The sequence below is a fragment of the Bombus impatiens genome, unplaced genomic scaffold (genome assembly GCF_000188095.3).
Source record: "Bombus impatiens unplaced genomic scaffold, BIMP_2.2 scf_0637, whole genome shotgun sequence".
Taxonomy (NCBI): Eukaryota; Metazoa; Arthropoda; class Insecta; order Hymenoptera; family Apidae; genus Bombus; species Bombus impatiens.
Window position 1 is genome coordinate 730,158 of NT_177056.1, and position 14,368 is coordinate 744,525.

At 35.1% G+C, this 14,368-nt stretch overlaps 2 protein-coding genes across 2 annotated transcripts; both read left to right on the forward strand.

Moving 5' to 3' along the window:
* Nucleotides 1–729: 729 nt before the first annotated feature.
* On the forward strand, nucleotides 730–2,840 carry LOC100742070. Its single transcript, XM_012389187.3, has 2 exons — nucleotides 730–1,344; nucleotides 2,235–2,840. The coding sequence occupies exons 1-2, from the start codon at nucleotides 1,258–1,260 to the stop codon at nucleotides 2,733–2,735; spliced, it is 588 nt and encodes a 195-aa protein (XP_012244610.2). The 5' UTR covers nucleotides 730–1,257; the 3' UTR covers nucleotides 2,736–2,840.
* Nucleotides 2,841–9,460: 6,620 nt separating this feature from the next.
* On the forward strand, nucleotides 9,461–14,159 carry LOC100745909 (pupal cuticle protein-like). Its single transcript, XM_033322446.1, has 5 exons — nucleotides 9,461–9,593; nucleotides 9,624–9,650; nucleotides 10,754–11,141; nucleotides 11,703–11,957; nucleotides 13,887–14,159. The coding sequence occupies exons 2-5, from the start codon at nucleotides 9,639–9,641 to the stop codon at nucleotides 14,036–14,038; spliced, it is 807 nt and encodes a 268-aa protein (XP_033178337.1). The 5' UTR covers nucleotides 9,461–9,593; nucleotides 9,624–9,638; the 3' UTR covers nucleotides 14,039–14,159.
* Nucleotides 14,160–14,368: the final 209 nt, after the last annotated feature.

Below are 14,368 nucleotides of genomic sequence, written 5' to 3' on the forward strand. Positions count from 1 at the left end.
CTCGATATTCAATCGTTCGAAATAATGGAGTAAAATAATGGAGCAGAGTTTATAATTAATAATTAGTAACAATTAATGTTTTATCGTTATAATTAATAATTAATAAGTTATTAATTAATAAAGAAACACACTGTGTCGAATATACTGAAAACGAAATTTCTCAACCCGTATACACAATACGTTACATAATGATCTACGAGCTTCTACCTGAAACGTGACACTGAAACATGGTTTTTTACAATCACTTGCAACATATTATTTCTTATTACACATAGCGCCAGTAATCTCCCGTCGTACAAAAAAATTCTACTCCATTTCAGCCTGACACATCAATATCTGGTAATGATAAATGCAACCAGCAAAATGTAATAAAAAATTCATAAAATTTGTAACCGTGGAAAATAATCAAATTCTATTTTATTAAAAGTATTACAAATTTATTTAATATTTAATACAGTGATATTATAATTATTTGATACTTTCACTAACACAAGTAAAACGATAGAAACCAAACGGAAATTTGTTTTATTTCCAAAATATTATGACGAGTTCTACTTTGGATGTTTCGTATAATTTTTGGATATTCTTGTGCATTTCAAACTCTCCCTATCTTCCTAATAAACAAATAAATGCAATTCACGGGATACCAAACCAAAAATCTCAAACAGAACAAACGGACAATTAAAATATCTCAAAGTCGTTAATTTAAATAAAAATCTACCGATTCAATCACCTTTTCAAACGTGACAAACAAAACCATAATTAAACGTCCACTGTCTTATCCGTTTTAACAATCTGTCTCGACAGTGTAAAAATTCCAAATCCATTAAACCAAACAACGATCCTTAAACCTAAATTTCCCTTTCAAACCAACAAAAAGTTAATTAAAATTCCCCTACGCGTTTCATTTTAAATTGTCAAAGATACTCGAAGGCCACTGAAGTAGGAAATCTCGCAACAACTCCTTAAGAAGTTCACCTAATCCATTAAAAGAAGAAAAAAACGTACAAAAAAGATTGAGAAAAGGAAGAATGTAACGTTGGAAGTGGTTCGATCAACGATTCGAGGGTCATGGAACAGAGAAAGACGAATTCCAATCGGATGTCGATCAGGACGAATGTCAATGTCAGGTGTAGTTGATTTTATTGGACAGGGCGTCTCCCATTCGCGCGTTCTCCCATCGATGAACACGTGCCCCATGGAGCGAAACCTTTTCTCCCAGGTGCTATATAAAGACGAGGGGACGAAGTGGACACCATGAGACCGGACCAAGGCACCTTGGCGAGTACTGTACCTCAGATAGCGCGCAAGGAGCCACGTTTGTTTCACGAGATGAAGACCCTGGTGAGTGTTTTCTCGGCGAACGTTCAGCCTTGGTTTTTCTTGGTTACTCGTGTAAATTTTCTGCTTCTCTTTGTTTCTTCTACCTCATTATTTTATCAGGTTCTACATCTTATTCTCGCAGTGACAAATTTTTGTACGCATATAAAAGTATCGTTAAATGATACGAAATTTAATATATTTGTTAGAGTGAAAAATGAGTACACGGTTTACTAAAATATATGCCGTGATATATACCGTGGTTTTTACTATTAATTCGTATTCCTACGTATTTTATATCTTCTCAATCAATTTTCAATTTACGTTTGACACTCGCTATCTTCGTCTCTTGTCGAGTAAATTTCACGTCTTCGAAGTGTATACTCACCTTCGACTCTCATTATTCTTGGGTTTAATTAATCAGTGTGTAAATTCCACACTAAGTACAATAGTATACAATAATAAACACACGTGAAAAAATTGGAACCTGTATTTTTAGCAATCAGTAAATTTAATTAAGAGTAATCGGGAATTGAGAAGTTTTCTATCTCGTGAATGTAATATTTGCTATTTTCACTGTAACGAACTTTAATCTTTCAGTTATAGCATCATCCAGTGATTTAGAAAATGCACTGATCGAGAATTACTATATTTTCTAATCCACAAATATAATATTTATTATTTTTACTGTGACAATCTTAGAATTGCCTACTTTTGAATATATTCGTAAGTTGTTTATACTCGGAAATTTTTAAATTTGAATATATGCATATGATATTATCAAATTCAAAGTCGAATAAAATCCTTGCGACCCTAGAAATCCTAAAACGCTCATAGTCAAAATAATCGTGTGTTTCACACTGCGATATAATACTATTTTAAGCAGTAAGAATCCCCAACTTTTTCAATTCCAGATTGTTCTCTCTGCCGTGTTGGCAGCAGTATACGCGCGTCCAGGCCTTCTGCTGGCGCCACAGGTAGCAGCTCTGGCGTCGCCCGTTACCATCACCAAACTAGTACCTGGTGCACCCATCGGTCTAGATGGCCGAGTCGTAGACACTCCGGAAGTGACTCTCGCAAAAGCAGAACACGCAGCAGCCCACATCAACGAAAGAATCACATTGGCTAACGAAGCATTCAAATCTGCCGATTTAATCGCTTACACAGGACCTGTAATCACCGGTAGCCTGCAACCTGTGGCTGTTGCAGCCAAAATCGTTCCTCCAGCTCCTCTAGGACCCGATGGTCGCGTTGTCGACACACCGGAAGTCGCTTTAGCCAAAGCAGAACACGCTGCTGCTCATATCAACGAGAAACTTGAACATGCCGCTGAACAAGCATCGAAAGGAAATTTGGAGCTTCCTGTGGTTCTGTCCGCATACTCTGCTCCAGTTATTCAAAAGGTTTTGATATAAGGACAGGACACGACTGGCTGGATTGTCTTTTGTGGCGACGTTGGTTACGTGGAACACTCATTTTTTGTACATAATTGTAAGCTGATTAAATAAAGCGATATTTAAGAATTTATTACATGGAGTTTTTAGTATCTTTCACTTGTTCTTTCCTTCACTTTGATCTAGAATTTTCTACTTTAATGTTCAATGGGTTTTGGTCAAATTTATAAACCTTTTGAGAAGTTATGCTTATGTAATTCATTGAGTAAATTTGTTTTATATGTTTCATTAAGGGATGAAGTACGATGATACGTAAGGGGTAGGAATATTTTATTAATGGATTTTCTTAAAGATATATTTGGTGTTGTAATTGTTATTTCTTCGGCATATGACGATTAGTATATTACGTATAGAATTTTAAACAAAATATCGTCTCTTAAAAATTGTACTTCGATGGACTGGTCATTTTTTATTTATACTTATACGAGAAGTAATTAATTATAAAATCAATCAATAAAATGTTAATGAAAAAAAGCTCAACTGAACAGTACTTAAGCAATGGGTACATGTATGAAGTTTATTACTTTTTGAAAATAATGCCCTAAATAGGTGATAAATCTGTATTCATTTATAATATAATAAATGTGTCTTTTGCATAGTCGTGTTGTATCTTTCCCTCTTTTCCCTACTCTATCCCATATTTTACGTTCCGTACCTCACATCCTACATCTTATATCATAAATCCCACTACCAATACTCCAATTCCCATACCTAACAAGGTAAGGTAATTTTATATTTGCTATCTTCTTATCTATATCCCATATCCAGTATCTGTAACCCACATCTACCATCCTAATTCCGACATCACGTCTCTGTTCCATATGTACCTAGCGTACTTTATTCTATAGCACATTTTCCACATTCCTTTATTAAAGTCGACAGATTACCTTTTCCACTAAATGTAAAATGGAGGCCACAAACTGCATATAAAATATCGATTAATCCCACGAAATGAAATTTGTCGCCCGCAATTTTCCCACAAAGCCCACAATGGGAAATTTGTTTTCCATCGAATTTCATTTTGTGACAGGCGTTGTTTCGTGGGCTTTGTAGGAAATTTGTGGGCTAGAAATTATATTCTGTGGGAAAAATACTTTTGTGGGTATTTTAATTGTTTCCTCTATCGTCTAATTTGGTAATGGGATGATGCATTACGCAGTATAATGCGTGGACGTGGAGCGTAAATTTTGATTTGTGTGTATTAGAAATGGGATACACAACGAAAGACCGAGGAAATGAAGTAAGATACGTAAGGAATGGAGTAGCGTCTCGGTATCTCCATTATTCTTATCAAATTCTAATTAAATCTGTTTCTTCCTTAGCTATTTACAATGCACAATTTTATTCAGATACCACTCAAAATTATTAGCAATTTCAATATGAGAAACAAGGAAAAGCGGAGGGCGGTGTGCTCGTGTCTACGTTTTCTTTGCCTTTCGTATCCTAAATTTGGTGAAACTAAAATTGAAATATCTTTTAAACCAGACGCTCTGTATCCTACCTATCTTAATAGGTTCTCGCGAAGAATTCGAAAAACGCATCGAATGGTTTATAAAAGATTATAGAGCCCCTTTCGAAGGAAGAGTACATGAATCGCGTTAAACAGTGTAAAATTTTCCTCCTGGGACAGAGTTATAGCCTAGAAACATCCTGTATGTAGTAACATTATCATACGCAATTTTATGCTACAAAAATTTCCAAACTAAAATTCTCGGATGATACATGGGACAAAAATGATCATAAATTCAGTCAATATCGAACCGCAGCTTTGTCGAAAGCTAAGTAATATCGCACATAAATTTTCCATGCATTTCTCACCCTTCGTTTGGGAACCTCTGTTTCACGCCGTTCCTTCGTCAGGATATCGAGGAATACGAGGCAGTCAAGGTCGCTACTCGAGCCTTTTCCTGCGCCCACGAAGAGTATTGTCCACGTACGCGCACTCTCCGAGACGTAGAAATAAATTCGATCACTATTGTCAAGAGACTATAACAACGACATGTTCTTACGATGGCAGCTACGAAGCTCACTATCGTGTCTCGATTTGTTCAGAAATAAAAACCTTCAGAAATTGTAGAATAAATCGGCAAGTTTCTTAATCGTACATTTTATTTAATTAGATAAATTTAGTTAATAGTGTATAATAATATTGTAATTACACGTATAATACACCGATGCTAATAATTTTGTGATACTTTAAAGTATTATATAATCGTACTTAAACGAATTAGAAAGTAAGTAAATAAGGTAATGAAGTTGTTAGAAAATGTTATATTTGTTGGTTAAGATAAATACATAATGGACTTCCGGCTCCAGAGGACTTCGGAAAGAGTTCAGTGTCCTTCGAGTAACACTCGTTTCAAAGTCACGAAAATTACGATATTCACGGTCGACGAGTTTGTTCCTCAATCACGGGGCGTGCCTCTAAAAAGAGACTATTACGATAGCTTATCTCGATCGAAAGAGGACTGGTTATTGACTGAATCCATCGGTCAAATAATTTCCCCGATCATTTTAAAAACATTGTCACAGACAAAAACATACGATTATAAATAGAAGAAGATTACAAATTTTCTAAATTTTTTAGTGTTCTACATATAAAACTTCTAAGAGTTTTGACTGTAAAATTTGTTTAATAATAAATAATTATTAAAGTAATTCTAGGAATTTGTTACTTAATTTCTACTTTTTACGTCTTTCTCTTAGGAATTAAAAAAAAATTTTTTATGTAAATGAAATATCTTTTATTTTTGATATAATAAATTACATTTCATATTTAATTCCGTAAGTGTTAGTTGTCTTGCGATAAAGCGATCTTGGAATTCGGGAGAAAAAGATTAAAGCGACTATCTCGCCTTTTTTTTAGGTACACAATGCGTTCTTAATGACTTCTAATTAAGTACAAATGTGTCGGACACAATATGTACATAAATTAAGTAGATGATCTTAACGAGTTTCTAGATTAATTAAATAGCGATAAAATATTTCACTTTGTTCGTATCATAAAAATTCCTGAAGCAAATATTCCGTCAAAACTAAAATAAAAATTGATCATTTTTATAGTTTACTCTCTTACCTTTCTAAATTACCCCCATTCATTTATCATTGTAATAAAATTTTAACTATCTTCTCTGAAAATATAGAAAAAAATTTATGCCCTTTTTCATAGTCGATGACTAATTTTGATTGTTGAGAAATAATTTCGTATAAAAGTGTGACATTTACAAATTTAGAACGCCCATTTAAAAATTTTATTACATCTACAAAAAATCCTGATCAACGTTTGAAAAACTTTTGCTGAAAATATTAATGTACTTTTTTTCTGACTAATTTCGATAATTGAAAAATAATTTTATAAGGCAAAGATACAAAACAAACTTTGACAAATTTTCTTTCTCGTAGTCTCTGACCCGTATTGATAACGAAATATTTTCAAGAGATGACCGCAATACAGTAATTGAAAAATTGATCCGTGATGTAATATCAAAGGGTTTCTCCCAATCGATTGAGAAAAAAGGGAACACGCCGGCTTTCTAATATTACTCGTACGCAGTTACAAAATCGTTTTTACAATTGTTATTTCGCCAATTGAAAATTGTCTTCGGTGATTGTGACACCTGGACAAGCAAATATTCGCGATTTCCCAATTACACATGCAATAGGGTGACAAAACAGTCCTCGTAGTTATTTTCTTGCCTTTGACGCTTATTTGATTGTTTCTTTCGACATTTGATTCGATCAATTACATTAATCGATTTCTTAAAGTTATTAGACCATTATGAGGAATATCGATTGAATATAAAGTTGGAATATTTTGTTACATAGATGTTGGACATTCCGAATTTCTTCGAATTTCTTTATAACTTAAGTTTGGATGTTTTGGATTTGCTCTCGAATAAACGTTGGATGTTCCAAATTTCGTTATGAGTAAATTTTGTTTCAAATGAATTTTAAATTTATATTTTGATTATTGAAAAAACTATTTTTATTTGAACAAATAGAAAAATTTTGATTATTCGTAATTATTAAAATATACATTGATTCTTGCAAGAGATGTCTTAAGAAATCTTACAATAGTCAACGATTTAAATAAACATTATTAAATCGAGATAGTTGTCGTTCGATAAATTCTGGCCCGAACAAAAAATGTTTCTGTCTGTTACATTTTAATCACTTGATGTCACGAAAGATTAATTTTTTCAATGTCTCTTAAGTTATTTGACTATGGACAGCCGTAATTGATGAATTGCACGAATTTTAATTATGTATCTACATCTCGTTAATGATCTACTTCATTGTATCGATATCGCTTAAAACAGGTAGCTATTGAAACGATCAATGTAGAAATCGTAGATTTAATTTCCGTATCAATAATTTATGGTTACATTGAGATTCTGGTTGGCTCGTTATTTATTCACAATCTCGAGAATGGAACGAATGAAATATAATTTTATATTTTTGGTATTTCATTTGTACACGTGTATATGTAATGTTTATAAATTATCATTACACAGTTATTAATTAAATTTTGAAAAGGATCCGATACTTCTACTCTTGGAACAATGCAAAATTCAACATGTGTCGGAACAATAAGTCGCGATAAATCAATAAATGAAAAAATCACGGCTAATAATAAATCAGACATATAATATAGTCGTTAATGTTCTTGTTAATACCTGTTAATTAATCATGACACCTCTGCCAGGCATGACACGAATTTTTCATACGAATCGATTTCTTTGATCGAACGATCTGACTTCGTACACTATAATCATACTTCGAGAGCGATGCAAAAATATTGAAGGAATGCGTTCTTGCTGCAGAGTGTCCTTCAGCCTCGAGTCCTTCGTTCGTTCAGGGTTGGTAAGTCGTTTAACACTCCCATGCACCGCTTTGTTTTAAAGGACAACGAAATGCTGGGCGAGAGGAGAAATAAAACAAAATGGAGAGAGATGTCGACAAGTTTTATTTCATATATGATAAACGACGGCTTAATGAACTTGTCCATTACTGTTTTAAAAAATGACTGAAATTATTAGAATTCGCAAAACCCTTGATAATATACTTTCTAAGTAAAATTTCTACAATTTATAATTATGAGAAAAAGTTATTTGATAAATATTCAAACAGAGAGGATAGTACAAATTAGTTTCGAATTTTTAATAAATTTAGATATGGAAGAACTTTATATTTTAAAGAGAAAAGGAAATAAAATACGAAAGGGAGATGTAGACATTGTACTATTATTACATTAAGCATCTTCTCATAAGTGCGAACATACAACTATTTCCCATATGTAATTAGAAAGAAAAGTGTCTCGGATGTAACTTCCTCTATCACGATGTAACCTATTTCTCATGTGATGTACGAATCTCACGAGGTTTCTCAGGTCCCTGATTACCAGAAACGTAGTTGTTGTCTACCTTCTCATTGCGTTCTGCTCGCAAATTAGACGATGTCTCGGGTACTTTGGTTTAGCACTTTACAACGATGCTAGAAAATTTGTTAAGCTGTAACTTACGCCCTTAGCTAGGGACAATTTTATAATATCGTAAGTGAATAATTTTCTTAACTGTATTTCTCCTGAAACATTTCGCTAATTCTATTTGTTTAATTCAAAAATTCTACGATCTCTCAAAATATCGTAGAATTATAGAAGAGATTGTAAAATCTTAAAAGAATAATTTTCTACTCCTACAGCTTTAATGTCTTCGGTGATCTCCTCCTTACAAATTGTATACCTCAGTAACCCTACTGATCTTTGAAGCTATAATTCTATACCTGTACCAATCCCACGCTCCTAATAATTCTGTATCTAGACACTATGTGTATATTTTTCCCACTCACAAAATTCTTTAGCTCTTCCAACCAGTCTAATTTTATTTAATTCGATACTCGTCGGCAAGCCACTTCTAACTCGCTTCTAAGTGATCATACTTAACCACTGAACCTTCCAATTCTATCGAATATCGAAGTAGTGCCCATAAATATTCTTTTATGTACGTATATCAATCCTAATCTAATTTCAAATCATCGTTTCAAATCCCAAATTTAATCCACCCTCAATTCCACTTTATCCCAACCAACTAAAGCTTTCCGCAATTATACGGTCTAAAACCTTCAACTTTAACCGCAATCCGATCTAAATCCACAATTTACTCCTCTCTCAATTTCACTTTATTCCAACTAAAGCTTTCCGCGATTAAAGAATCTATATCGAAACTTTTAGCTAATACCGAATTCCAAAATCCCTGCTTCTCAACTGCATCTGAATCCAAATCTCAAATTGACTGCACTGTCCAGTCCACTTCGTTCCACCCAACTAAAGCTTGCCATGATAAGAAACGATCTACAAACTTGAGATTTATTTACAATCTCCAAATCTCTGATCCTTTATCGCAATTCGATCCAAAGCTATCCTGACACATCCTGACGCGGACCTAGCCAAAACCTTCTTCATGAGCCCCGTCGCAGTATCTCGGATCCCATCCTTCCGGTACAGGAGTGCATGGACCCCGTTGAAATGCCAAGGTCCTGCCAGCCGGGTAACCGAAGGGAGGGAGTATCCTTTTTCCTGACGCGCTTCCCAGGCTACGTGGGTTCGCCGATCACCTCCTTGGCTCCCTCCAGATCGTGGCCAATCGTGGTCCACGTGGGAGGGGGCGGATGATCACCGCTATAAATGCTACCAACAGCCGTTCACCAGGAACACAAAACGTCGGGCCGGGCCGGGTTAACCGTGGCTGCAGCGGAAACAAGCGAGTACTGGTCACCAGCAGCGCTTTCAAAAAAAAGAGGAAACAAGCTCAGAAGGATTTTAGAGAGAGGGATTATAGAGGGAAGAGAGGAAGAGAGAAAGATACTATGAGAGGATTGGTGAGTGTCCTGCTCGCGTGAGTGGATAGGGCGACGTGAAGAACAAAGAAAAGTGAAAGGTTAGGGTAGATCAGGTCGGTAGAGGCCCACGCGGAGCTTAGAGATACGATAGGAGCTAGGATGGGTTTAGGGTTTATTGATATGTTAAAGAGGAGTTTTCCAAGATTTTTGGAATGGGTTTTGTGATAAAATTTTTTTCAATTTCTCTTAGGGAGCGGCAAACTTCGTTAAGCACGCTTGAAGTTTTTGTTAAAATAATTGTATTTGAAATTTAGTTCGTTTGTAATTTGGGGAAACTGTAGCAGGACCGACTATCCTCCGGATCTCGATGATTTTCCGATGTTGTAGAAATGAATATTTTGAACAACTTTTTCTTATACACATAAGGGTTGAACACGCTTTTTAGTTACCGAAATATTCACAAAAAATAAAACGAAATATTCAGCCTGCCATTGGTAACTAACACAGACGCGTACGCTGCCATAGACGCTAAAATCTACGTAGTATTCTCTGTAATAGTAGCGACAGCTTTTTGCAAATGTCCCGGAAACTAAGGCCGACCGTCAGTAACATAGGTAGGAAAAAGTTGATCAAAATCATGCCCTCCACCACGTATTAAAAAATCGCCGAGATCAGAGAGGTTGAGTTCTATCTGTACTACAACATTCTCAAATTGTAAATTGTTCATTGGAAAATTTGAAAATCGCTAAATTCGCAAATGTTGAATTTCAAAATTTGTAACTTTCATTTCACGAATAAACAATGTTGAAGCATACGAGATTAGACGATTGCGTTTCAAACCTTATTTAGATCCATGGAAGGACAATTTTGTCCTGTATATAGCGAAATGTATAGATGGGAATCATTATACCTAAACATGCTTTCTATCCAAGTACTAAAACGAGAGCAGAAGATCGTACTTAATTAAAAATTCTCAACTCGTATACATCCCTAATATGATATAACTTAATCTGTCGAATTAATTAGAAAATCTCACTTTGTCGTATCCAGAAAAATATAAATCCGCACAAAAATGTATTTTATTTTATTAATCATTTCGCAATTTCTTTTTGTACCTTCTTAACGTTCCTATTTCATTCTAGATCGTCTTAATCGTTACGGTAGCGAGCTGCAGAGCCGGTTTCCTCGGCGCACCGCCCTCTTTCGTCGAGCCCCAGGTCCACCCTCAGCCAGGACCTCAAAGGTTCGCGCCTCCAGCACCGGTTGGCCAAGATGGGAACGTGATCGACACGCCAGAAGTCGCTCAGGCGAAGGCTGCACACTTTGCGGAATTCGCCAGAGCAGCGGCTAGAGCGGCGGAAGAAAGTAAGAATCAACCCCAGTCGTCTGAGTACAATCCAGTACCGACCCAGCCGCATATCATTCCTGCTTCCTCGCCAAACCAAGGAGGTCAGCTTCCTGCGCCAAAGTATCATCAACCTGCACCAAACTATCATCAACCTGCAGCAAACTATCATCAACCAGCACCAGGTAAAATAATATTTATATTAATTCCGCTGTCCTCCTCGCTTCTTCTTCACTTTGTATCTCTTCAGATATCTTCCCTTTTTCAAGTATTTGTTCATAAAAAGCGTTGAATATACAAAAGGTACAAAAATTACACTGAATGGCCAAATGAAATATCTAATAAATTCTAGTAAATTCTAGTAACATCTATTGGGTATATGGACCGGAAGAAGGCAACGGTGTTAAGTAAAAAATCACAAGTAAAACTTTTCATTTTACCAACATTATCAAATAAGTACTGAGAAGAGCAACCACAAAAATTCTAGTTCTACCATGATTATATTTTTGGTATTTTTAACACCTTTAATAGATCATAAATAACAAATGGATATCCTTAATGTCCCTAATAAATCTCAAACAAAACGCCCTTATTTCTCAAATTTGTAAACTGTGCACTCAAAAAGTCAACGACAAAAATTTCAGTTCCAGTATTTTTAATATTTCGAATAAGTTTTAACCACGTTTCTCTCATTTTTCAATTTTACTAATCGTATATACTCACAAAACCAATCGTACAAATTCCAGTTCCAGCACCATCGTATAGTCAACCTAACCCGGCGTACCAGCCATATTATACCGGAAACACGAACTTCATTGGCCAACAAAGTTTTTCTACGAATGCCGCTAGGTTTGTTCCAGCGCCTCTAGCCGAGGATGGAACCGTAATCGATACGCCGGAAGTGGCTGCTCTTAAGGCCGCCAGGTTGGCGGAACTGGCGGAGGCCGAAGCAAGGGCGTATAAATTTGCGCAGGAATACAAACCGGAAGTGCAAGGCCAAGGTACGTTCGCTCTGAGGGATTCTGCTTGAGGAGGAATCCGATATATTTGGAATATAATTGGACAAGATTGTTATGGAAACTAAAAACAGATAACTGGAAACTACTTTTAATTGTTAGTCTATGTTTTTGCAGATTTAATAGTTTCTTTCGTTTTAAGGTGCCCTTCTTTATTGAAAATATTCTTCCTTAAAATCTGAATGTTTTCTATTTACTAATTTATTACAGATATTAGAGGAGAATATTCGAAAAAATTCAGTAAATTTGAAGCCATTTCAACACGCACACATAATAACTCCGAAGTTCCTTTATTATAATATTCTATAGTCTTTTTATCGTAAATCTTTTCGATATTTGTAGCATTCTCATTTTCTGTTCGTTTAATACAAAGCATTAATCCTTATACGATACTCAGTGAAGTATATATCAAAGGTATCTGATATAATGTGACTGAAGTAGTCACACTGCTCAAATAAGAAATAACTAATTTAATATACATAAATGGTAGATTATTTTGCCAATTATCTAAGTCAGACCTTTATGCAAAATATTTGAATGTAACGTGAGAATTTAGGATACACATAATGTTAAATATGCTTGAACAAAAATGATAACGATTCTTGTATGAAATAGCGTGTATAAGGATCGGATAGCGGGAAGAATGACACAAATGTATGTAAATCGTTTTGTTTCTTATTTCATGTAATGTATCTGATACATTGAAATAACGCAACGTTAAGCGTAACACATACATTAAAAAAAGTATGCCAGTGATGGGATAAAATAACGAGTATTGTGAAACAGAATAATTTTTAATCTAATTTCCTAACGTTTAATCTAGAGAATTAGAATAATTTGATTCACAAATGAATAATTCATTGATTCGTTAAGAGTCTGATTAAAAGTCTGTTTCCAATAATTCCAACAAGAATTTTTTCTATCGTAGCTTCGATACAATTTCGATGATGTAATATTTTCTGCAAATCGAATCGAGGAATTTCTACAGTCAGGAACGACTGAACTCTGACCAGTTATAAATACGTTCGTAACACCCTGATGCAACGTAAGAACCAACTGATTGCTCAACAAGTTAATCGTTCGATTGTTCCTGTGAGAATGGCCTGTATGGCCACTAATCGTTACGAATATAATCGTGACCCGGCCATTTCTCTTCTGGAATATCAAACAACGACGTCGTAGGTCAGGAACGAGTTTCACTCTAGTTATTCGAAACTGGTGCTTTGTAACAAATAACTGACGTCGAAGATGACGAACTAATCGAGTACCATATTTTTCTTTTTCCAAGGAGAGAAAGAACCGTGCGAGAGATTGAACTAACGAGAATTAGAAAGCAACGAGCTATTTTTAAATAAACCATTTTTATTGTCTCGGTCTCTTTAAATGGACGCTTGCATCATTAATAACGAAGGGGAAAGGTCAGACAGGAACCGGTTCCTCTTGTCCCGATTCATTCGACTGCCGATCCTAAAGCAAATCGGAACTGATTAAATGACTCGTGTGAATAAATCACGAAAAGGAATTTTAAGCTTCCTTGACATGTCACCTTGATCGACTTTTTAAGCCTTGGTTGCTATAATTTGCACCTTTTAATTGGAAGATCGACAACTGCAGATATACAGTGTAACGGTAAAAATCGATATTTTCTGCTCTTCCTCAACCTCATCGAGGAATATGGTAAAGCATTATAATATTTATTTGGACGACTTACCGGCTATTAATTGTTATCACTATCGAATAATCATTTTTATTTTATCAGAATAATGATAGAATCGATCACAAATTATCGGATCTACAAGTTTCTAATAACTTGTCTTCGTCCATAGAAAAGAGAAATAAACAGGTTTATTTCAAATTTTTCACCAGATCAAGAATCGGTAATAGACAATTGCATCGTTTCTTACTTCCTTTCAGTTTATGCTGGTCCAGCAGCTCCAGCTCCATACAACGCTCAATATGGTGCTCCTGCTGCACAAGTATTTCCTGGCGCAGCACCTTCGTATCCTGCTCAAGGTCAACCTGCGTTCGGCACGCCTGCTTTCCATCCCCAGAACTACCAATCGTAACGATTCGGTGCTTACTAAATTCGTAATCAAGACGTATCTGTATATAATTTAGGCAAATAAATTACTTCCCCTCCTTTTTTTTTAAACTTGTCATTCTTATTCCCTTTCCTTCGTTCCTTCGTTTGTATTTATTTCATCTTTTTGCACCTTATCGGAGAAATTTCCTTAAGTTGCTTCTAATTGACTTTGGTTTTTACTTTTTTTTTCGGAGAGAAAAGGAATTAACGAATACTAATAACAGATGTTGACAGATCCCTAAACATTTCCAAGTTTAAGGGGATTGTTTAATGGATTTGTATTATTTGCTTGTTCTTTCTATTTTTTTTTTTT